Raw genomic sequence first — 21,220 nt, 5'->3', positions numbered from 1 at the left:
TTTTTTTTTTCCTTTTATTATCTTTTTCAAAATCCTGATCGAGTAATACTTTCAGATTTTTATTAACTTTTATAAATTCTTTCAAATCTTCATAGAATTGAATGCCCCTAGATTTTATATATGAATTCTTATTAACTTTTATAAACCTTTTTGAATTTTTATTAACTTTTATAAACCTTTTTGATCTTTTAAATGAGTATCTCTAGATTTTTTTATAGTGTCATTTAAAATCCTAGATTTTCAAAACGCTTTTAATTTTTTTATAAATTCATTCGATCCGGTATTAAAAGTGTGCGAACAATAAAAGAAAATGAGATGTGTGTAGATAACACATTTTTAATTTTGAATATTTTGCCAGTATAAATAAAGAACCAATACCACCAATTTCATTCCCTCAACTCTTGTCATTGGCATTCATAGCGATTGCTTGACTGTTGAACACAACAAACACCTTCACGTTAATCCCCTCTCTCTCTCTCTCTCTCTCTCTCTCTCTCTCTCTCTCTCTCTACATTTCTCGATTGAAGAAACCCAATTGGATTCAGGCGTTTAATTTCCTGTGATGGAAAATCAGCAGCAGATTGCAAAGGAATCGAGATTCAGGCGTATCTGCGTTTTCTGTGGCAGCAGTGCTGGCAAGAACCCGAGCTACCAGCTTGCTGCCGTTCAACTCGGCAAAGAATTGGTAACTCTTATTTCTCACTGCTCTCTTCACTCCTTCTAAAGTTCATAGTTTTTTTATTTTTATTTTTACCCTTTAAATGTTTGAAGAATCGAAACTCTTGTGTCATTCTACAAAATTAATCCAAGTTTGAGGCACCAATTTCTTGGTACTTAGAGAACTGAAGTCTTTAGTGAATTCATTTGGATTAGAGGTATTTGGGATTCGGAGCCATTTCTTAGAACGATATGTCACTACAATGGTATTCGATGTTAATCATTTATTACTATTCATTTTTGTTATATAACAATATATGATTTATTTAAAACATCGTTACGAATATGGCATAAATGATGAGTGTTTGAACTTTACATACTTATATAATCAGATGAGATGTTTGAAGGAGGCACGTCAGTTGGTAATATAAAAAGAGGATACCTTTATGCAGGTTGAAAAACACATTGACTTGGTTTATGGAGGAGGAAGCATTGGGTTGATGGGTCAGATCTCTCAAGTTGTCTATGATGGTGGCCGCCACGTGTTGGGGTAAAACCATTTTATCTCTAATTTTACAGTTAATTGTAAATTAAAAAAATAAAAAATAATCAACAATACACTTGTATTGTCTTTTTCTAAATTTTTTTATTCCTCTGATCTTAATTTGTATTCTGCTTTTATTAATTTGCAGAGTAATTCCCACAACCCTCATGCCAAGAGAGGTATTTAATTTCTTAATTATGTATTTATTTTAAATCCTTTAATTACTGTTAAGTGAAGGTATTAAAATAAATAATTATTTTATAATCTTAGATCACAGGAGAGTCAGTGGGAGAAATAAGAGCTGTATCAAGCATGCACCAACGCAAAGCAGAAATGGCTCGCCAAGCTGATGCATTCATTGCCTTGCCAGGTACCAAATTCTGCATCGTGACAATGTCTCAAATTAATCACACTTTCATTAATTTCTTAAATCAATTACGCACTTTGTTTACTTATTTCACGTGATAGTGTCACAATGCATTCGATCAAGCACTTCCGAAATAAACCATCCATATGTTAATGTTGATTACAGGTGGCTATGGGACCTTGGAAGAACTGTTGGAAATGATCACTTGGGCACAGTTGGGAATCCATGATAAGCCGGTAATTAGTAATTCAGCTTTGGTCCGTGTAAATTAAATAGGACTAATTAAAATTAGAGGTTGATTAGTTAACAAAGTTAATTATTTTGGATGATGCAGGTGGGGTTGTTAAATGTGGATGGATACTACAACTCACTGCTATCGTTCATAGACAAGGCTGTGGACGAAGGTTTCATTGACCTTGCAGCTCGTCATATTATTGTCTCTGCCGAAACTCCCTGCGAACTCATGTGCAAACTAGAGGTACATTTTTGTAATTGTCAAGACTAAAAGATTCCTTCGTCTTTTAACATTTACGAACATTCAATATTGACACATATTTGACTGTTAAATTTGATTCAACGGCTTAAACTAAATGCCCGAAAGACGGTTTTGTTTTGGTTTTGGTTTTGATGTAACAGTCAAGTATGTTGCCAACTTGCCATTGAGTACGTGTAGGTACAGGTACCTGAGAAAAAAGTGCTAAATGATGAGGACTCATGAGATCTGAGCCGTCCATTTTGATGACATGATGCTGATAGGGGTTTTGATGTTGATTGACCTGCAGGAATATGCTCCAGAGCATTCCGGGCTGAGTTGGGAGATGGAGCAACAACTGGAATACAAGGCAAAGTCAGACATTGCACGTTGACCAGAACAGGATCTTTCATATCGTCGTGGAGGATTAATGACCGTTAGATTAATTCACCGATTTATTTTCTGAAAAATACACAGAATTATGTAAAAGCTGTCAACCATTGGTAGATGTGAGCTCCAATAGAAAAGTGCCAACAACACAGTTGTTTTACATACCTGTGGATCATGCTTTTGGATTTCATTTTTTCTTCTTTTTTTTTTTTAATAATTTTTTTGAGAATTATTTATTATTTATGCTAATTAGAGTCTGACCTGGGTCACAATACCTGCGATTTGATCACTAGTTCTTCATGTCAGCGATTCATGATGTTTGTATATTCTATCGATTCAGTTCGTATATAGTTTCAAAAAATTGATTGGCTGTTGCAAGTTGTTTTTATGAAAGAAAGGACTGAGTGGTGTGAGGAGGAACATTATGCAAAGATTATCAAGAAAAAGGTGACATAAAGTACGGGTTTTGTGTTGCTTATTCATTTTGTTGTAATATTACATGAATACGAAATAATTGAAATGTAACAAATTTGATGTTTAGTTGTGGTAAATGGAAGAAAGGAGGTTAGAACCAGATTCAAAACACGAGTGAACTAGTAACACCTCAAGGCTCAAGACGAAAATCAATTTTTGTGTTGCAATGGAAGTAGATTAGTAATACCATGGAGTGATATTTTTCAAACCAAATGAGAGGAAATATATTTTTTATCGTCAATTCAGCACGTGATTATGCTCTTATTAGAGGAGTGGTTCACTTTTTAAATGCATGACAAACATTAATTGGCCGAACAACAGTATTACAACTATGACTTGATTGTAAGAGAGAATCGCATGTGAACTTAGAATTCTTTTAGCATTGGATTGAATGTTTATCTAAATTCACTATTTGGTCCTCATTACATTGAATTGAACCAATGCTATTTATATTTTCTTACTTTTTATTTAGAGTGTTGCTATTTACACATTTCTTTTTATCTTTTAAATATCGATCAAATGAACAAAAAAAAATTCAAATAACAAAAATTAATAAAAGTAAAAATGAATGTAAATAACACCGCCTTTTATCTTATTATCTGAGCGAGTGGTTTGAAGAGTCTTTGACTAGGACTGGAGATTATTTTTGGGTGGTGGTTTGGTTGGTGACAAGGCTAGGTTGTTCATCACGCAAAGTAGTGGACATGACACCTGTCATTGACTGTACCAATTACAAACTGTCTAGAGTGCGAAAGCTATGGTGGAAAATTAAGTGGCCCTCTCTTTCCTTGGTGCTATGTTGTTGTCGATGAGATCAGAGAGTAGGGACTATGTACTTGTGATAATACATGTCGGTATGGCATCTTCATAAACGAGAACAACTTTCATGCAACGATGATCCCGTTACTTTGTAAGAGCTTACGTGGGTATTGCATCTTATTCGACTTGGCAAGAAAGAATAGCCTATCAGCAAGGATCTCATCACTTACGAGATAAAATATGTGGGTGTTGCATCTTGTTAGACTTAAAAAGCGAGAATTTTCATTCAACAAGAATTTTGTTACGTGTGAGATAAAAAAAACATTACATTGTTTAACAATGCGTAAGTGGCGTGAGATACCGTCACAATAACTTGCGAGCAAAGTAAAAAAGCAGTTGATTGAGACCCAAAAGAGAGAAGTAGGAGTACGGAACTCCTTTGAGTTTTGATGGTTGTCGAAGCTGCATGACCACTTTGTGTGGTTGATTTCCATATATGGATAGACATCAAATGGTGGTGTCATGCGAGTCTACAAATCCTGTAGAACAACGCAATTCCGTTCTGTTGTGGATAATGCACGACCGCATCAGTCGGTAGTTGTCGCTCTCAACTTTAACCTTTTTCTTGGAGCGAGAAAACTAGGAAATCCAAATCATGTCTCACTTCCCATCCGAAACATGAACAATTACATGCACTAATATTGAACGACAACAACGTCATTTTAACCCAAAACTTTATGGAATCCACATAATATAAGTGATGTATTAGTCTCCTATTCAAGATGATCGTTTTGACCTTTTCGAGTAGTAATTTTTTACAATCTCGTTCTCTTCTATACACTATTGTGTTTTTCGTTTATTTATTTATGTATTTATTCAATTTAAGAGTAGAAAACGAGATTCTTAAAAATAAATTAAAAAATGCTAGAAAACGAGTGTAGAGGAGAAAACTTGAATTTTCAAGGCATTCCACAAAGTTGAACCACAAAAGCTCTAAACTTTACGCAACAATAGGCCAATTGACTAGAACAGTGTACCACACAAATTCGAATCTTCTCCCTCCTAAATTAGGGTAGATATTAGTCCTCTCTGGATCTCTGTCTGGAGGTGACAGACCAGAGAATTCAAACAGTTCAAGAGAGTGAGAAAAAGATCAAGATCGTTCAAGGGCTTGGTTTTGTATGAAGGTGGGCCAGTGAGATGGGCTGATGATAGCCGCAAGATTTAAATTGAGTAATCCAAATTCTCTGGTCCATTGGCTCCGAACACAAGATCTGGTGAGGATCTGAAATGGAAACCAAATACGTACTACCGCATTACATCACTAAATTGTGTATAGAAACAGTCCCCAGGGCATGCATACAAACAGGTACAGAGCAATATATATAATACAAACAAATGTAATCAGTTATCTAGGACTCTCTAGGTGAAGGATTTAACTGCTGAAGAGGTTGTCACCAAACTTGACAGAAGGCCAACAATGACGGCACTGTTGTATGTGCTCGGCTCCCCTTGCTTCGAGTTGTTCCGGTCATCAATGTATGTTTCGTTTAGGAATGGCCCGCCGACAAGTGCTCCAACGGCTATATTAGGGTTGGGTTCAGTTGAGTTAAGGTACTTGAATCCATCTTTGCAGCCAGTCTTCTGATTAGCCGGGATAGAAGCTCCTCTGTGGTGTACGTATTCGGGATATTTATCCCCGTACCCGACAAGAAAGCTCATTTTCATAGGATTGTCGCCCAAGACATAATCCGCCTATAAAATTCGAAACACATTAGGAAGGAATACACGTTTATGACGAGTTACGGCTGTTTGTTGCTAACACCTGTGCATATATGCAGAATGTACTTGAGACACATCAGAAAGCATACCTGAGATCTAACAAATTTCCGAATATCCGATGGCTTATAGGTATCTCCATCGCACTCTAGTTTTGTGGAGCGAGATGTAAGCATGTAGTCACTGTAAAGAGCAGCTAGGAAAGCAGCAGCAACCGGATGCTGCAGAGCATTCCATTCACTGACCCAGATCAGACCATCTGCAATGTGGACACCATGAGAGTAAGCGAAGGAGAATGAGAGATATGGAAAAAAGAACTGATAAATCAACTCAAATTGGACTACGAGCATATGCAAACCAGCCTAGGAGATTTGAGTGTGGTGCATGAAGCTAAAAGGATACAAAAGAAAATAACATTTCCAACTGTGGACACATGATAGCTTGAAAATATCTGAAACCGTATGCATTTTGGTGTTTAAAGCTTCACGTTTGCCTAGTATAAATACACTATCTTCTACCTAATAGGAAGCAATTGTGTTGGTCCTCCCTAGTTGTTTTGAAGTGCAAATCAGTTATTATGAATGGTGGAGGAGTTAGTCTACAACGGAGGCTGTTAGATTGGTGAGTGTTTATAATATTATCAGTAACATCTAGATTAATTGCTGCATTAGAATGTAGAAGAAGCGTTGATATAGTTTTGGAGAACTAATCTCGATGCAGGGTAGCAGGAGCAAGGATTTTGATTTAACTTGAAGAAGAAAAGATATGCATGATAATCCATGTAATATGACAATAGTGAAGAAGATTACTGTCTGTTCTGCTCTTCGTGGCTGTTGGCGAGCTTGGCAGGAGGCCACATATAACAGCCTCAGCTGTTTTCCTGTACTTTTGAAGGCCGGAATTGTCTGAGGTGTCCTTCCCACCAAAGAAGGTCAACCTTGAAAGCAAAACCTGCAAGAAAATTGCCGAGTTATTGAAAATACTGAAAGACGAAGTTTAATCAAGTATAATGGTAACTTATCTTGCAAATGGAAGTCCTACAAATATAGCTATAATAATCCAGGAAGAGTAACACATTGTTAAATTATACGTTTCTCGGGTGAGTTGCATTTTACTGTGGCATTTGACAGATTAAAACACAGCAGGAAAAACAAAGAAAGGATTGTTCTCAACATACCTGGGTTCCTGCAAGCTTGTTATCCCAACTGAACCATGTCGGTTTACCAAATTGAGCAAACTCATCTCCATTCTCCCCTGTGACGTAATCAAGGTATTCCTTATCCCCAGTTGCATGGTAAAGCCAGGCTGCTGCCCACAAAAGCTCATCTCCATATCCCGTTGAATTGTAAAATTGCTGGACCTCAGGGATGCTTTCACTGTAAGAACCTCTGTTTTTGTCAGCAAAAGTAAATAACTGTTTGGCGTGTGTGAGAAGCGTATCTGAATATTTGGCATCACTTTTCTTGAAGACCAGAGATGCTGAAGCCATAGCTGCTGCAGTTTCAGCTGCAACCTCCGTTCCTGGAGAGGATATGTTAACCTGTGTGACTGGCCTACTCTCGGTCATGTCTTCCGGCCTATACCAACATGCATGGTCCTTTTTAGGGTCACCTACCTGCCCCAGAATATGAATTGACAAGTAAGTAACACTTCATAAGCATTGCAATTTGCATGTAACGAAAATGGTTCATCATTACACCACCTATCATCCCACACAGTGCTCTGTAAAAGTTTACCGCATATTCAAACCAATTACCCTTCCGAAAATCAACTGTTAGCCTAGAAATCAGTATCACAATACAATGCTGATTTATACGAACCTGAACGTAGAGCACATTGTCCTTGGGATGAGCATTGACAAGGAAGTCAGTGATCCACTTGAGAGAGGCTTGAGCAGTATGTAACTGATTCACCGCATCCATCTGATCACCATACTCAAGAATCGCCCACGACAACACTGTGGCGGTATACGCCATTGGAAAACCAAACTTCATGTGATCCCCAGCATCATACATTCCCTTGGACAAATCCAACTTCGCATCACTTCCATCTTTCAGACCCGAATCCCCTCTCCACGATATCTTGTTATCGACCAACTGACCAGCTACACATGACAATCACCCACAAAATAAAAAACAAAACACAGATCAAGCACTTCACAACACTTAGCAAACTGGGTTTTGGGTAATACGAATCATGTGAATCACCTGAATAGTTGCTAAGTAAATTAATACATCGAGAACTCGCAAATTCGCAATGGAAAAGATGAAAAACAAAGATCGAACCTTTATATCAATTTTGGAAAGATCAAACATTTATACCAATTTAGCAAAAGATCAAAGATCTATACCAATTTAGTATCTGGGTTTTAGGTAAACTACTAATGTGAATCCACTGAGCAATTTACTATGGAAATTAATGCATCAAAACTTCGCAACAAAGACGAAGAAGAACAAAAGAAAGATCAAACATTTATACCAATTAAGCAACTGGATAGTTACTTGGGAAATCAAACACTTAAAATCCGCAATGTAAAGCAAGAAAAACAGCAAAACAAAGATCAAACACTTGCAATTTTAGTAATTGGGGCATTGGGAAATGCTAACAAAGTTAATCAACTGAGCATTTAGCAAAGAACTTGAACACATTGCGAATGTAGAGAGAGAGAGAGGGTACATTTCTGGACGTCGAAGAATTGGACGGCGAGTTTGAGAGCGTCGGAGTATTTCTGGGTAATGGCGCCGGGAGGCCCGGGAACCGCACTGTCGTCGCCGCCGGAGTTTTTCTTTACTTTCTTGACGACGGCGAGAACGACGGCGCCGACGACGAGGCCGAGGATCGCGAGCACCAGCAGCCACGCCCACCAACCCTTGCACCTCGATTTAGCTCCCATTTTTTAGGACCAACCAAAACCACAAGAGGCAGGCAAAAAGTAGTCTAAGTAGAGATCTGTCTTAGCACATTGTGACAAGACAAACAAACATTAATCGAGGTTTTGGAGGAGATTAAGTGACGATTGGTGCTCCCTCTCGGATCCGAACTCAGATGTTTGTTTTTTTTATGTCTGTCGTTGGACACGGTCTACTGCACCGACAACCGTGACGAGGTTGATTTGCGGCCTTATGCTTTTATTTTGCCATTTTATATTAACACAGCATAAAATGTTGAATGGATCTCATATTAAAATTTAATTTTAAATGATTTATTTATCAAAATTTCAGTCGGTATTTTTTATCGAAATTAAAAGCTTTATAAGATTTGAGAAATGTGGGATGTATAGAAAATATGGGATGTATGTAAAAAATGTAAGATGTATATTAAGAATGTGGGGTACGACGATATTATGGGGAAGTATGTGGGGTTGAAAAAAAAATGTAAGGAGTATTAAATACGTGAGATTTATCTAATAATTTATAGGATGTTAATATAATAAGCCTTTATTTTTTATTTTTTATTTTCGTTTATTGGAGTTTGGTACTTTGGTTTGCTGTTTGGGCTAAACATTGTCAAATGACGGAACTAGCCCTCGTGCGGGCTGGCAAAACGAACGGGCAGATCTGCAGTAGGACGATGTCAGAGATGCGAAGAGTTCGTTTTGGCCGTTGGATATTTGGGAGGGAAAGATGATATTAACCGTTCAACTGACCACCGACAGGAAGGTAAAAGAAATTGACCGTGGATCTTAAAACCCTGGTCGTTGGCCTGGCTTCTCTGCCATTCCACTTTCAATACACTTTAATCCTTTTTTATTTGTACGGTCACAGTTAAGTCACGTTAATATTTTATATTACTATTACTTTTCATCTTATTATCTTTATAAAAAAATTAATATAAAATATTAACGTGACTTAACCGTAATCGTCCAAAATAAAATGGAATGATAATGTATGGCATGGGAGGGCAGAGAAGCCGGTCCCTGGTTGTTACTTGTAGATGGTAAAACGAATTGAAAGTGGACCAATTTCTGGTGCGGAATGTGCGGCTGACGATCCAGCTTCGGTTAGAGCGTTGTGTCTGATAAAAAATTGACATCTGTATTTCCATAAAGGGATGCGCTAGCGACCAAAAGAGAGATCCCGCCGAGAGTCGCGTATTTTTAGATACAGAAGATTTGATCTCTCAATCGCGTAACTTTTCAACTTCGTGTTAAATTTTAGCTGGATCCCACATCTAAAACAAAACAAAAAAAATACTAATGTTCAGTAATCCTGTTTCAAAAGAAAATATCAAATTATATCGGTCAAATTGTAATTAATTGGTTGATGTGGGAATATGAAGTTTTATGTCAAATTTTGTATTTTTCCAATCGAATTGTCAAATGTTATTTTTCTTATTAAAATAGAGCTTTAAATGGTTATAATTATTTTTAAAAAAATGTTGAAACAAAATTTTTATTGATTGAAATGTTAGTGGAATAAGAAACCCACCATTAAAATAAAAAGAAAACTAATGAAAATGCCTTGAAAACTTTGAATTTTAACGATAAAGACAAAATAAAGGGTAAAATGAATAGTACCATAATTGACTTTTTAGTGTAAAAGTATGGTTTTTAGTTAAAGTAAGCAGTATTGAGGGCTTTTCGTTACAATTCCCTAAAATCAATTAAAAATAAATGTGCATTGATGTCAAATTTAACTCCTAATCACAAAGCCTTCGAATTCAGTCAGTAAATAACACTTCGGTTAAAAAGATTTTTGATGTCAAATATGCACAATGATATTTAATCTAGGATTTTAACATTTGTTATGGAGATGCTCTAAATTTAAGAGTGGAACGTGACTCATGAGAAATATGTAATGTCGGTGTCAAATATGCCACCGTCATCGTTGACATATAACTTAAAAATTAAAATAAAAATTAAATTAAATTTCTGTGTTAATTCCTCTCCTGTGTAGCTGAGACGCACACTCTCCGGCGGCGGCATCCCGGACGACGCAGGTAACCTCTCCACAGTCTTCAAAGCATTTTGCGTTCTGGTTGTTCTCTCCCGATTAATATTTACTGAATTCCCCCAATTCTTTTAATTTTGATGTGAATTTGCATAATACGTAGAATCAGGTTGTGTGGGAAAGAACTGTTTTTTTGTGTTTAGTTTTTGATATTATAATTAGGGTTTTATGATCTTTAATTCCTGTGTGGGGGTTTGTAATTGTTGGTTTTAGGGTTTTAATCCGCGGCCGTTGCTGGATTAGGGTTTTATTCCGCGGCCATTCTGGTCTGGTTGAATCTGGGGTTTAGGGAATTTTAATTTTTACTCGAGGCGTATAATTCCACTAATTTCAATGCTATTTGTGAAATTTGTAGTCTGAAAATGATGATTTATGCTCGGTTTAGGGTTTTGGGTTTTGGGATGGCATTCTAAGCGGAATTTTATCGATTTTCAGATGCAAGTTTCGTGGCTTGTAGATGGATAATGAAGTTAGTCATCGTCAGCCTAAGCAAGAACGTTCGAGGACTCGGTGGACAGCGTCCCTCGATAAGACATTCGCGGACTTGGTTGTGAAGCAGATTCAGTTGGGAAACAGACCGAACAATGTGTTCGACAAGAAAACCTGGAACATTATTCGCGATGAGTTCAATAAGCAAACGGATCTCAACTTCAACAACAATCAGTTGAGGAAGCACTTGGATGTTCTGAGGACGCGGTTTTACAACCTCAAGTCGGCTTATGATCAAACGAATGACTTCACTCTGGATGATTCTTGCTGTATCGAGTTTGAGCATCTGTGGGAGGACCTCGGGGTGCAGACTAAACCTGAGACGATTAAAGTCAAGGACTGTCCGATATATGATCAGCTGTGCACGATATTCGCAGACTCTGCAGCCGATGGGAAGTATGCTCAGTCTAGTCACTACGAGGGGTCGGACAAGTCTGCCGGAATAGACAGTGCAGGTTTGATTTCCTGTCCCGACAGTGAAGCCCCCCATTCTGAAATCCCATCATCCTCAGAGCCTGTGCAAGGCAAAGCGTCAACAGCAGAAAAGGTGGGCAAGGTTATAGCGGATAGGAAAAGGAAACGTCCATCTGAGGCAGAGTATTCCGCGGGTCAAAGCAGAAGGGATCAAGAAATATGTGATACAATGGCACAAGCCCTTTCGGAGATGATTGCTGCATCAAAGTTGAGGAGAGCGGCAGCAATGCCTAGCGATGACAGATTTTCCATTACCAGTTGTATCAGAGCACTGGATGAGATACAAGGCATTGACGAAGAACTCTACTTTGCCACTCTAGACCTGTTCGAGGACCCTAATTTGAGAGAGACATTCATCTGTTTGAAAGGCGATCAGATAAGGTCGACTTGGTTGCGAGGGAAGTGCAGTAAAAGTACGCATGGTTAGAGGTTAGGGACGAAGTTTGGCTTGACACTAGAGGATGAACTTTTGGTTAGAGATTTAGGATGAATTCATAGCACATGTTCATAATATGGCTTTTCTGTTAGTGAAAGTTTATAAACACCGAGCCCCAGAAAGTATTCATCTCGCATTATCAATGAAATCAAACAAGCATTCATCGTTGTTCGATTAGCAAAGTCTCAATGTTATTCATCTCTAAATAAGTATCCAAACAATGAGGAATGATCACGATAAATATATTTTGCTCAAAATTGGAGACTAGTGAAATTAATACAGCAGGTAATGTCTTACAGCAACTCGACCAAACTCGACCCACAAAATTAATCGGATTGTGCAGCATGACTTGGGATCTGCTAACCGGCAGCAATTTGGCATCCACAGCAACCCATCTTCCGATCTCTCTTGAAAGCCAAGTTCCTCTTCTGTCTCTGCTGCATATAGTACAACAGTTCACCGTAGAAAAGTGGATCAGCCAAAGTCCGTCCTATCAGCGTTATAATCAAACAGTGCCATGATTATTCTCTTCTGAATGTCTGTAAAAATCCAGCATTTCTTCTTCCGCTGGATGAGTTTTGCCTGCTATAACAAGGCTATGGAGAGGTGCCCCAAAATCAACCGACCGCAGTTGCCTCATCGTACCAGAAACGATCTTCTGATCCTCACTTCCCAGCCGAGCAAGCCCAACACACATCGTGTCTTCATTATATGCTGCAACGTAATGCACAAATCAAACATATAGCAATGGTTTTATCGTGTAGAGGCCAGACAACAGATAACACTCATGTTCGAAAGTAAAGATTTGAAAAAATGGCATGGTTACCAGATTCTCCTCGATTGTGCTCAACCTCCAGAAGCTGCTCAATTGCAGTGTTTATCGACATATATCTAGGCGGTTCATACTGCTTCTTTCCTCTGAAAGGGAGGCAAGTAACAATAGTAAGCCTATGCAGTTGCAGAAGCACAAAAAACACAAAAATTAAAGAAGAGGCAGCCGATTATTTGACTAGAGACCTGCACAACGATTCCAGAGTTGGTTCCTTCACGCGTATATCTACAGCCAAAATAACTTGGATGAGAGTGTATAGTAAGATAAGCGTCAGCGGTGTCACTTTTTAAGCAAGTATCTAGAACTCAACCCAACAAGCATAGCGAATGCAGCCCAAGCGCACGATTTTTCTGAATCTTCTCGTAAAAGCTATCCGGCCTCCATGTATTGCTGAAGAATGGTATCGAAACTGTCTCTCCGTAGTGGTAGAGTTGTAATCCACAGGCTCCAACTGCATTCATCACCGACGCATTGTGCACCACCTTGACATCAATCCCCAACTTCTTGGCTCGAACCACAATATCAGTGTGTGTCGTAGCTCTGCGTTACAGATCGAATTACGCAGGGAAAAAGCTCAATTGATCAACATAAGTCGTTATTATTTCAATCATAATTCCAACATTCTTGGGAACTAAATTTAAATTGCTTCCTCAAATCCTGCTCAAAACAAATTGCTACACCATACAAGATTTTACCAGTTGAACAGATAGAGAGAGAGGACATACCCAAAAGGATCGCCGACGACAAGGAAAGCGACGTCGGAAGCAGCAGCAGCAGTTAGAATTTGATCGGCCCTTTCCTCCACAGTTTCTCTATCTGCAAGTGTCACTGGCTTTCCGTACAGTTTTTCCTGCACATTGACAATGTTCAAACTTTTTGAAAAATTAAGCAAGTTTTGCAAGCAATTGGAGAGAGAGAGAGAGAGAGAGAGAGAGAGAGAGAGATAGAGTACGAGAGTGGAGAGGCCGTCGGAGGAGATGCCGAAGGAGAGGAGGGAAGTGTAGGCTTCGATGAAAATCTTGTCGCATTTCTTCACAGCCTCTAATCCTCTCAGAGTTATGTCCTTCTCGTCCCCCAATCCCAGTCCTACAATGTACAACATCTCTCCCTCTCCCTCTCTCTCTCTCTCTCTCTCTCTCTCTCTCTCTCTCTCTCTCTCTCTAGCTGGTTTGTAAGTCTGGAACCCTACAAAAACCCTAGTTGGAACTTGGAAGCCAGGTGCTGCCAACTCAATCCGACGTCGTTCTCTCTCTATACCCAGAGGCGGCCAGAGAGGAAGACAGGCCGATTCAACAGTTTATTAATCAGAGTTTTAACCAGATACTTATCTACTGTTGATTTTAAACGAAAAATCACATTTTTATTTTTTTCTGGTACTACTTTCTGCACATTTATTTATCATTTTTCATTAAAACCAAAGGTTTATTTAGATTTTTCTTTACGTTTCCTTTTATTAATATCAATGTTTTAACGAAAGCCCAACTTAGTTTTTTTTTTCTTCTCTTGTCCGACGATAATCTCTATTAATTAATGAAACCCTCTTTGTCAACCAAAAAATGATGAAAAGACTACTTAGTCTTTTATCACACAAAAAAATGATGGGCAATAGTGTAATTTCACAAATTCAAATTTTATTTTATTTTATTGAAGCGTCACCTATAGGTGATGCTAAAATACCTCCAATATTAAATAATAATAAATTAAAAAAACCAAAAACAAAAACGTCCAACTACCCCACGTTCCCTCTCTCTCCCTCTCTCCTTCTCATTTTCTAAAAAAATGTGTTCATACACATGAATTGTGTAAGCAAATGCTAGTTTACTTTAAACTAAATGAAATTATGGAGAGAGGATTTGAATGTTAATGCATAAGAGAAGCACGTCCGCTCTAGTAAGTGCGACTACATTTATGCTTCACAATTGTCAATTTTACGATTGGTAATTGTATGCAAACGTGAATTAAACCAATTAGTTAATGTTGAATTCAGACCCCCTTTCATCGAAATTCAAACTCCGTTCCTAATAGATTAGCATAGTTTAGAATACCGCTTTCGACAAAATAGGTCCTTGTATCTTTGTTTGCATACTCTTGTACAGAGAAGAATAAAGAAAATGAAAGTCATGAAAAACAACAAACACAAGTAAGAGAAAGAATCGAATATCCCAGCTGACCTCGATCAGTCATCGTCTTTGAACTCTCTGTTCCAACACAAAATATACACGAATGAGTTTAGGTTCATGCATAACTGATCGATCGAATACGACCCGAATATATGAATCATGGTACCTGCGATCAAGGTACCGAGGTTGAATCCCGGAACCCTGACACGTTGTGCACGTAAACGAACCGATCCCTTCGCAGTTGATGCAGTTGGACACTTCTTTCTCGCCCCCGCCAAGCTCTACTGTCACCGTCCCACTCCCCGTGCAGAATCTGCATTTTTCTGAGACACACAACGACGCACGGTCGTCCAGTTTCATCAGTTGACACTGACAGAGACTTAAACAGCACGACACATGAGTACCGGAACTACGAGTTGTTGACACATGAGTATCTAATTCAAACACCGATATTGTTTCAAACTTGAGCACGTGTGCAGTTCGGGTTTTTTCTTTTTCAATAAGGTCTCGATGCAATTAGTACTGAAACCGCGAAAAATAAGTTGTGATTTATTTTGTAAGATTTCCGAAGCGAGACTTTGCATGCTTCACCAAAAAATATAGCTGCAAGTAAATTAGTTTGCTAATTACTTACGAGCGCCAGTTCCGTTGCAGGGGAAGCATGGCTGAGTGTTGTCTCTCTTAGCCTGCAGTTAGCATTACTAATGTTAAATTAATTATCTACAAACTACTTAATTAATCGTATTTAGATACCGAATCAAAAGGACTCACAGCGCTGTCGATCTGTGTTTCGTAGAAAACCGGAATGCCAATCCCAACCGCAACACTCGCAAACCCTACTGAGATTGCCACTACCTGGAAATTCATGCTTATGTCAGATTCCAAAACAAAACCGTTCGAAATCGAGATTTTGGAAGGAGAAAGAGCGGGGGAAAGAACGAAACCGTGTTTTGATCGAGATCAATGGCTCTGATGCATGGATGCGACTTTGGCGACCGTTGATTTCCTGCAAACTTGTGGGGCACGCGTAAGGAAGAAGGGGAGGTGGAGAGCCTGAGGGGGCAAGAGAGGAAGGGAGAGTGGAGGCGGGGGAGTGACGGTGTTTGCGGCATTTCCACGTCAATTTTCCGGTGAATGCAGAGCGATGGTGGAGTTTGGATATGTGGGGTTGGCAGTTGCCTCTAGTTTCAGCCACCACACGGTTGAAAGCTTTTCCTATCACAAACTCAACGTTCCTCCTACGTGGCTCCCTAGCTATAAAAAAACCAAAAAACACAAAACTAAAAGAAAATTCTTTGGAATTTGAATAAGTTGTATGGAAGCTCAATACCATTTAGATGCGTCCAACCCATCTGAATCATGAGAGAAAAATTTTAGTAGGGCAGTCTGATCACGTGATTAGTCATATCATTCTTAATAAAAAGAAAAACTTATGTCTAATCGATTGTATATGGCTTGAACAGAATCGGGTGGTACCATGGGTAAGAACAGGACAAAAGGCAATACCCGGGGTCTTGTTTTGTGTGTGACGAGTGAACCTTCAAATTCGCCCTCAAATAAGAGAGTTTTTTTAACATGAGAAGAAAATTCGGTAGGACAGTCTAATCACGTGATTAGTCAGATCATTCTTATAAAGAAGAAAAAACTTATGTCCATTCGATTGCATATGTCTTCCACAAAATCGAGTGGTACCATGGGTAAGAGCTGGACAAAAGGCAACACATGGGGGTCTTGTTCTGTGTTTGACGAGTGAACCTTAAAATTTGCCCTCATATAAGGAGCATATTTTCCAATGTGCCAGAAACACAGTCTAGCGTACAAAGTGTAATAAGACAATTGATTAGAAACTTGAAAAAAAATCCAATCAATTGTATTATGACACATGGTGTACCGAGCCACATTTTCGGCATACTTAAAAATTTCTCACATAAGGAGGACGCCCCTTGTGTTTGTGTACCATCCAACCATAGGTGCCAATGTACTGAACATTTTCACACGACACCGCATTGTTAGATTGAAATACCGTCACTTTGACATCCCGAGTGCAATTGAAGCAATATGCGAGTTTGATGTTTGAACTGCCCTGTGAAACATCAGACCGGTCCACGGTCCAGCGACCAAAAAACGAATGAAATAGAAAGCAGAGGATGCCAAATTTACATCACGGTTACAGCAACAATTCAAAGAACCATCGTTGTCCACCTACGCAAATCTAAAAATGTGAAATTTCAACGGTTTCCTCCAGAGCGTGCTTTCCTCAACTTTCCACGCGTGGCCCGAATGGTTTCCTCCATGACCGTCTCTTTCGGGGGAGGATTTGTCTCTTCAGGTGCCGAAGAGGATGGTGCTGCGTCAGTCTGCGTCGTTGCAGCCTCTTCAGTTGGGGTGGTTTGGCTACATGATTCAGATGCAGCTGCTGTTGCTGTGGCTTTTTGAGTAATTGAACCTGCCGTTTGAGGGGCAGGTTTAGGCTTTGGTGATGGTGCTAAGGCTTCCACTATCTCCTTTTGGTCCTTGCTTGAAGAAGTACTGGAAGTGGGAGACGGCGGTTCCTCTGGTTGTGATTGCGTACTTGCAGCAGGCTGGCGATTTGGAGGTGGTGTGGTGGGTTGGCGAGCAGCAGGGGGTGGGCGCCTAACACCTTGTTGTGGCTGCAATTTCAAGAGTAACTTTTTCAGCAGAGGCAAAAACCTTGTTATAATTTTTTCCTTGATGAGCGGTTCCACATTGTATAGCGCAGTACGGCCTATATGGTAATAATAAACAATAAATATCGTGCAATGAAGGCGAGATGCACGCACGCATACCGGAATGCAGGGTACAAAAGAGATGCGACGTACAATCAATAACTCATGAAACAACAAAGCATTACTTTCAAGCCGGTATCAACCTCCCCAAGGCATGAACGATCATCTGTAACTAAATGAAGAAATATATATAAACACACACACAATATCCCGAAGTTCAAACAAAATAACCTTGAACAAGTACTTGAAAGGACTAATTTAAAGACAAGATGGTGAAAAGGCAAAAGCCTAGAATTAAAATGCCAACATAACAATTCAACATGCACAAAAAAATCAACATCTGGATGATAAAAGGACAATAACGTTTTGATAACTTGCTCCAACTGACTGGGTGGCCAGAGATGTTGCAATCAATAATGATGGGACATAATGGTAAAACTGAAAACACCAAGTCCAAATCATGTCATCGTACCTGAGCAGGGCGAGGCCTTGGTGTCGATTGTGCAGCAACATACTGCAAGATATCAAATATTCTCGTCTGACCATAGCTTGCAGCTCTTTGCCAATACACAATGGCCATGTCACCAGCTCTAGTTTTTAGTTCCAACAAGTTCCTATCAATTTCATTTTCATGCTTCGCAAGATATGGTCTAAAGAAGGAATCATACACATAGGTCGTTCCCTGCAACACAGAGATAGTTGTGAGTATAAGGAAAGTCATACTAATAAACAAACAATTAAATAAGCTAATATCCTTACAGAATCCTGTACCTTTGTTTTCGGAAACCACAGATATATAATGAAGAGCAACTTAGCTTCGCTATACATGGGAACCCTGCACGAAACCAAAGAAAAAAAAAACAGAATGAGACAAAGAAGTGGCACAAAATAAGCATATTTGAAATCTCACAACATTCAAACACAAATCCCCTACCAGGAAACAAAAGCATCACCAACTCTCTCACATACAGTCAAAACAGCCACCAAAATCCTGAAATTCAAGGATGAAAAGCGGGTCATCACTACGAATCACAAGGACAAATAGATAACTATCTTAGACACAAGACGCAGTTGATACCAATACTGGCACCAAAAGCGAAGCTGTTCAATCTCCGGCTTATTCTTTTCAACAGTTTTGTAGCACTCATAAGCTGGATAAGCATAGCCAAGAGCCATCCTGTCAAGTGCCAACATGGAAAACGGGGAAGGTCAGAATTTGACAATAATCAAACGTCCTTTGAAACGCAACCAGAAAGCGAGGGTCAATCGTTCACATACACAAGTGTTCTGGTAAGAAAGGATCCTATCATCTTTTGCGTACCTGCCCATACACGAAAATAACCGCTTGGTCATACACGAAAAGAAACATAAAATAGCTCACTTCAATACCAAACAACTCCCGATTTTTCGAGATACAACATTTCAATTTTCGGATATACTTCTTGAACTTTAGCAGCAGAACAGGATGAATTTGTTTTCGATCAACATAACCATTCAACAAATTAAGAGCAGAACAAAATCACAATAGGTAAAGCTGATACAATATTCAGAAATGTTGATCTTCAAGCACATTGTTTTCGCTTCGGTTTCGAGGAATTTGTCAAGTATTTGACCTGAATATATTCTAAATCCCTGGAAACCAAAACGAAAATGTATGTGAGCTCAGTTGAACTTGAGCTTGGATTTGAATTTGGGATTAGCAAAATCCGAAATTCAAATTCTTCAAATTCAAATTCAACTGAGCTAAGTGAACGATCAGATTTGTAAGAACAGCCACTGAAGCATACGATTACACCGCACAGAAATTAAAACTTCTTAACATTTGGAGACAACATACGCATTACAAGAACTAAAAGCAAAAAAATTAAGAAAAAAAGGCAAAAAAAAAAAACAATTTAATTTCCTAAATTGAAATTATGAATGCAATAATCTGATGCTGATAAGAATCCAGATATCATCCAATCTCATTTTTCATGAAATAAAATCGGTTCACGAAAATATTCAAAAAATAAACAGTAACAATTAGAGTTTTAGAGAGAGAGAGAGAGAACCGCTCGAAGACTAATTTGAAATTTGAACGGAATCAGCGGATTGAAAGAAGGCACTGAGCAGTGAGAGAGTTAACAGAAAACTCGAATCGCCGGACAGGTCGGAGATCGCCGTCGCGGGAGAACGGCGCCGACGAAAGGCTCGAAGAACCGTTACGGTGTCGGCGGCGTAATAGACTGAGAAGGAGAGAGAGAGAGAGAGAGGTGTTTGTGCCGTTTAAATTACCATATCTTATGTTTCGTTGGTTTTGCTTTTGCTCCTTTGGCGTCGGATTTGATATAGCGGTGAGTCTTTGCCTTTCGGTTCCGTCATCACGGAGAGCCGGTTCGCTGTGTGCGTGTGTATATTGTTACCAACGCCACGCGATACGCACTAGGGCTTTAATCACCGTTAAGGTTGAAACTCACGGCTCACGTTTCCTCTTCCTTTGCATCTTTACAGGATAGGGCTACACCGCGATCGTGGTGACCTGTGATGCTAATACAACGATACGTGTAAATTTCTCTTTACATAACATTATATTATTACAAAATGACAAATAATAATATACACGTGTTATATAAATTATTTTTTTTTTCTCTAAACTCGCACTTGTTATCAATCTGGTTTATAATTTAAAAAAGTGGAGTGAGATATTATGACATTAATAAATTTGTGATATCACGTGACAGTGCGATTGGAAACTTTTCAGGATGCGCATTGATGCCTTGACAAATTTCCATTTGAAGCATGGTTTGCTTTCTGTCCTTTGCCACTTCAAGAGGAGTAGAATTTTATGTCCTTCAAATCCTCCACTCTTCTCTAACGTTTTTTTTTTTCTCTATAAAAAAAATCTGAATATGATGTTATTCTGTGACTTAATCGTGACTGTTCTGAGACTAAAAGAAATAAGCATTGGGAGAGGTACTTTATAGAAAAACCATTATTTTAGTGGCAATTTGGTCAACTAATAAGGTGGGTTAAGATGTTGTGATTGAGTAGAAAGTATATGATTGGGATGGGACAATGGACAGGGATGGATAAAAAATTTGCTTACGGAAATAACGGTAACCTCTATGATTTGACCGCTCTGTCCCAAAAACAAAAGAGAAATGCTAAGGAGAAAGTGGACTGAACAATGGTCTAATGTTATTCTTCTTTATCAGTAAATGAGATGTATTATGTTTGATTCTCGTCTTTGAACTACATTATTATAACTCATTCACTATAAAACTTAGTTTACTCCTTCATAACGCTCTTAATGTAAATAATATCATTTGTTCAAAAAAAAAAGTGAGACTCTTCATGGATTCTCTGTCATCTCATGTGTCATAGTGTTTTATAATCTTGACACGATAATTAATGTTAAAATATTAGATGACAAAGAGTTTATAAAAAGTTCCACTTTGAAAGAGAATCTTCTTAGCATTTCTCGAAATAAATATAACATTTGACTGTTGTCAATTGAATAGGATTGTCTAATCACATATGAGGTTCTATATGATTTGATCCTACCCATTCGAATTTTATTAAGGGTGAAAACATTTTTGTTCATTGTGCGATAGGTTAAAATTTATTTTGGTCATTGTGTTGTCAATTTAGCCAATTTAATTAATGTGTTGTTATAAGTTAACAATTTTAGTCACTTCCATTAGTTTGCAGTTAAAAAAACTATTAAATTATTTGCTAATTAAGTTTTCAAA

At 38.5% G+C, this 21,220-nt stretch overlaps 6 protein-coding genes across 7 annotated transcripts; 2 read left to right on the top strand and 4 right to left on the bottom strand.

Moving 5' to 3' along the window:
- Positions 1 to 2,592, top strand: LOC103428597 (cytokinin riboside 5'-monophosphate phosphoribohydrolase LOG1-like). The gene is made up of 7 exons (XM_008366711.4): positions 1 to 685; positions 1,110 to 1,207; positions 1,350 to 1,380; positions 1,472 to 1,571; positions 1,734 to 1,804; positions 1,903 to 2,046; positions 2,351 to 2,592. Exons 1-7 carry the CDS (start codon positions 563 to 565, stop codon positions 2,432 to 2,434), a joined length of 651 nt encoding a protein of 216 aa, XP_008364933.1. The 5' UTR covers positions 1 to 562; the 3' UTR covers positions 2,435 to 2,592.
- A 2,362-nt stretch (positions 2,593 to 4,954) lies between these two features.
- LOC103428598 (endoglucanase 10-like) lies at positions 4,955 to 8,665 on the bottom strand. The gene is made up of 6 exons (XM_008366712.4): positions 8,119 to 8,665; positions 7,263 to 7,546; positions 6,620 to 7,057; positions 6,252 to 6,393; positions 5,535 to 5,701; positions 4,955 to 5,418 (listed from the first exon to the last, which is right to left on the bottom strand). Exons 1-6 carry the CDS (start codon positions 8,333 to 8,335, stop codon positions 5,086 to 5,088), a joined length of 1,581 nt encoding a protein of 526 aa, XP_008364934.3. The 5' UTR covers positions 8,336 to 8,665; the 3' UTR covers positions 4,955 to 5,085.
- A 1,572-nt stretch (positions 8,666 to 10,237) lies between these two features.
- On the top strand, positions 10,238 to 11,958 carry LOC103428599 (L10-interacting MYB domain-containing protein-like). The gene is made up of 2 exons (XM_008366713.4): positions 10,238 to 10,380; positions 10,827 to 11,958. The coding sequence occupies exon 2, from the start codon at positions 10,849 to 10,851 to the stop codon at positions 11,779 to 11,781; it is 933 nt and encodes a 310-aa protein (XP_008364935.3). The 5' UTR covers positions 10,238 to 10,380; positions 10,827 to 10,848; the 3' UTR covers positions 11,782 to 11,958.
- Positions 11,959 to 11,964: 6 nt separating this feature from the next.
- LOC103428613 (probable diphthine methyl ester synthase) lies at positions 11,965 to 13,907 on the bottom strand. Its single transcript, XM_029106561.2, has 6 exons — positions 13,575 to 13,907; positions 13,348 to 13,472; positions 12,933 to 13,162; positions 12,808 to 12,847; positions 12,617 to 12,708; positions 11,965 to 12,504 (listed from the first exon to the last, which is right to left on the bottom strand). Exons 1-6 carry the CDS (start codon positions 13,722 to 13,724, stop codon positions 12,296 to 12,298), a joined length of 846 nt encoding a protein of 281 aa, XP_028962394.2. The 5' UTR covers positions 13,725 to 13,907; the 3' UTR covers positions 11,965 to 12,295.
- LOC103440259 (protein disulfide-isomerase LQY1, chloroplastic-like) lies at positions 12,617 to 16,032 on the bottom strand. Of its 2 annotated transcripts, XM_070826505.1 has the most exons (7): positions 15,687 to 16,001; positions 15,514 to 15,597; positions 15,377 to 15,428; positions 14,909 to 15,065; positions 14,794 to 14,820; positions 12,808 to 12,847; positions 12,617 to 12,708 (listed from the first exon to the last, which is right to left on the bottom strand). In XM_070826505.1, exons 1-5 carry the CDS (start codon positions 15,852 to 15,854, stop codon positions 14,799 to 14,801), a joined length of 483 nt encoding a protein of 160 aa, XP_070682606.1. In that variant the 5' UTR covers positions 15,855 to 16,001; the 3' UTR covers positions 12,617 to 12,708; positions 12,808 to 12,847; positions 14,794 to 14,798. The 2 variants fall into 2 exon arrangements, with proteins under 2 accessions (XP_070682606.1, XP_008377147.3); XM_008378925.4 differs by lacking the exons at positions 12,617 to 12,708; positions 12,808 to 12,847 and having other exon boundaries at positions 14,616 to 14,820; positions 15,687 to 16,032.
- Positions 16,033 to 16,857: 825 nt separating this feature from the next.
- On the bottom strand, positions 16,858 to 19,990 carry LOC103440260 (putative HVA22-like protein g). The gene is made up of 7 exons (XM_008378926.4): positions 19,541 to 19,990; positions 18,768 to 18,810; positions 18,568 to 18,666; positions 18,424 to 18,480; positions 18,261 to 18,324; positions 17,962 to 18,171; positions 16,858 to 17,393 (listed from the first exon to the last, which is right to left on the bottom strand). The coding sequence occupies exons 2-7, from the start codon at positions 18,797 to 18,799 to the stop codon at positions 16,971 to 16,973; spliced, it is 885 nt and encodes a 294-aa protein (XP_008377148.3). The 5' UTR covers positions 18,800 to 18,810; positions 19,541 to 19,990; the 3' UTR covers positions 16,858 to 16,970.
- Between the last annotated feature and the right edge of the window lie 1,230 nt (positions 19,991 to 21,220).

The sequence above is a fragment of the Malus domestica genome, chromosome 08 (genome assembly GCF_042453785.1).
Source record: "Malus domestica chromosome 08, GDT2T_hap1".
Lineage (NCBI taxonomy): Eukaryota > Viridiplantae > Streptophyta > Magnoliopsida > Rosales > Rosaceae > Malus > Malus domestica.
The sequence above is the reverse complement of the archived record's forward strand: the minus strand, read 5'-3'. Positions and strand labels throughout refer to the sequence as shown.

What these genes read in the sequence shown, in the direction of transcription:
- LOC103428613 (XM_029106561.2), bottom strand. Translation starts at nt 13,724, where the DNA reads ATGTTGTACATTGTAGGACTGGGATTGGGGGACGAGAAGGACATAACT. An exon ending in CCGACGGCCTCTCCACTCTC is followed by an intron (nt 13,473 to 13,574) that starts GTACTCTATCTC and finishes GTCAATGTGCAG; the next exon opens with GAAAAACTGTACGGAAAGCC. An exon ending in GCACAATCGAGGAGAATCTG is followed by an intron (nt 12,505 to 12,616) that starts GTAACCATGCCA and finishes ATTACGTTGCAG; the next exon opens with CATATAATGAAGACACGATG.
- LOC103440260 (XM_008378926.4), bottom strand. Translation starts at nt 18,799, where the DNA reads ATGATAGGATCCTTTCTTACCAGAACACTTGT. An exon ending in TTTCTTACCAGAACACTTGT is followed by an intron (nt 18,667 to 18,767) that starts GTATGTGAACGA and finishes GGCACTTGACAG; the next exon opens with GATGGCTCTTGGCTATGCTT. An exon ending in CGCTTTTGGTGCCAGTATTG is followed by an intron (nt 18,481 to 18,567) that starts GTATCAACTGCG and finishes CTTGAATTTCAG; the next exon opens with GATTTTGGTGGCTGTTTTGA.
- LOC103428599 (XM_008366713.4), top strand. Translation starts at nt 10,849, where the DNA reads ATGGATAATGAAGTTAGTCATCGTCAGCCTAAGCAAGAACGTTCGAGG.
- LOC103428597 (XM_008366711.4), top strand. Translation starts at nt 563, where the DNA reads ATGGAAAATCAGCAGCAGATTGCAAAGGAATCGAGATTCAGGCGTATC. An exon ending in GGTGGCCGCCACGTGTTGGG is followed by an intron (nt 1,208 to 1,349) that starts GTAAAACCATTT and finishes ATTAATTTGCAG; the next exon opens with AGTAATTCCCACAACCCTCA. An exon ending in TGGGAATCCATGATAAGCCG is followed by an intron (nt 1,805 to 1,902) that starts GTAATTAGTAAT and finishes TGGATGATGCAG; the next exon opens with GTGGGGTTGTTAAATGTGGA.
- LOC103440259 (XM_008378925.4), bottom strand. Translation starts at nt 15,854, where the DNA reads ATGCCGCAAACACCGTCACTCCCCCGCCTCCACTCTCCCTTCCTCTCT. An exon ending in CTGCAACGGAACTGGCGCTC is followed by an intron (nt 15,066 to 15,376) that starts GTAAGTAATTAG and finishes TGTGTGTCTCAG; the next exon opens with AAAAATGCAGATTCTGCACG. An exon ending in CCTCGGTACCTTGATCGCAG is followed by an intron (nt 14,821 to 14,908) that starts GTACCATGATTC and finishes GTGTTGGAACAG; the next exon opens with AGAGTTCAAAGACGATGACT.
- LOC103428598 (XM_008366712.4), bottom strand. Translation starts at nt 8,335, where the DNA reads ATGGGAGCTAAATCGAGGTGCAAGGGTTGGTGGGCGTGGCTGCTGGTG. An exon ending in ACAATGTGCTCTACGTTCAG is followed by an intron (nt 7,058 to 7,262) that starts GTTCGTATAAAT and finishes ATTCTGGGGCAG; the next exon opens with GTAGGTGACCCTAAAAAGGA. An exon ending in CACGAAGAGCAGAACAGACA is followed by an intron (nt 5,702 to 6,251) that starts GTAATCTTCTTC and finishes TCCACATTGCAG; the next exon opens with ATGGTCTGATCTGGGTCAGT.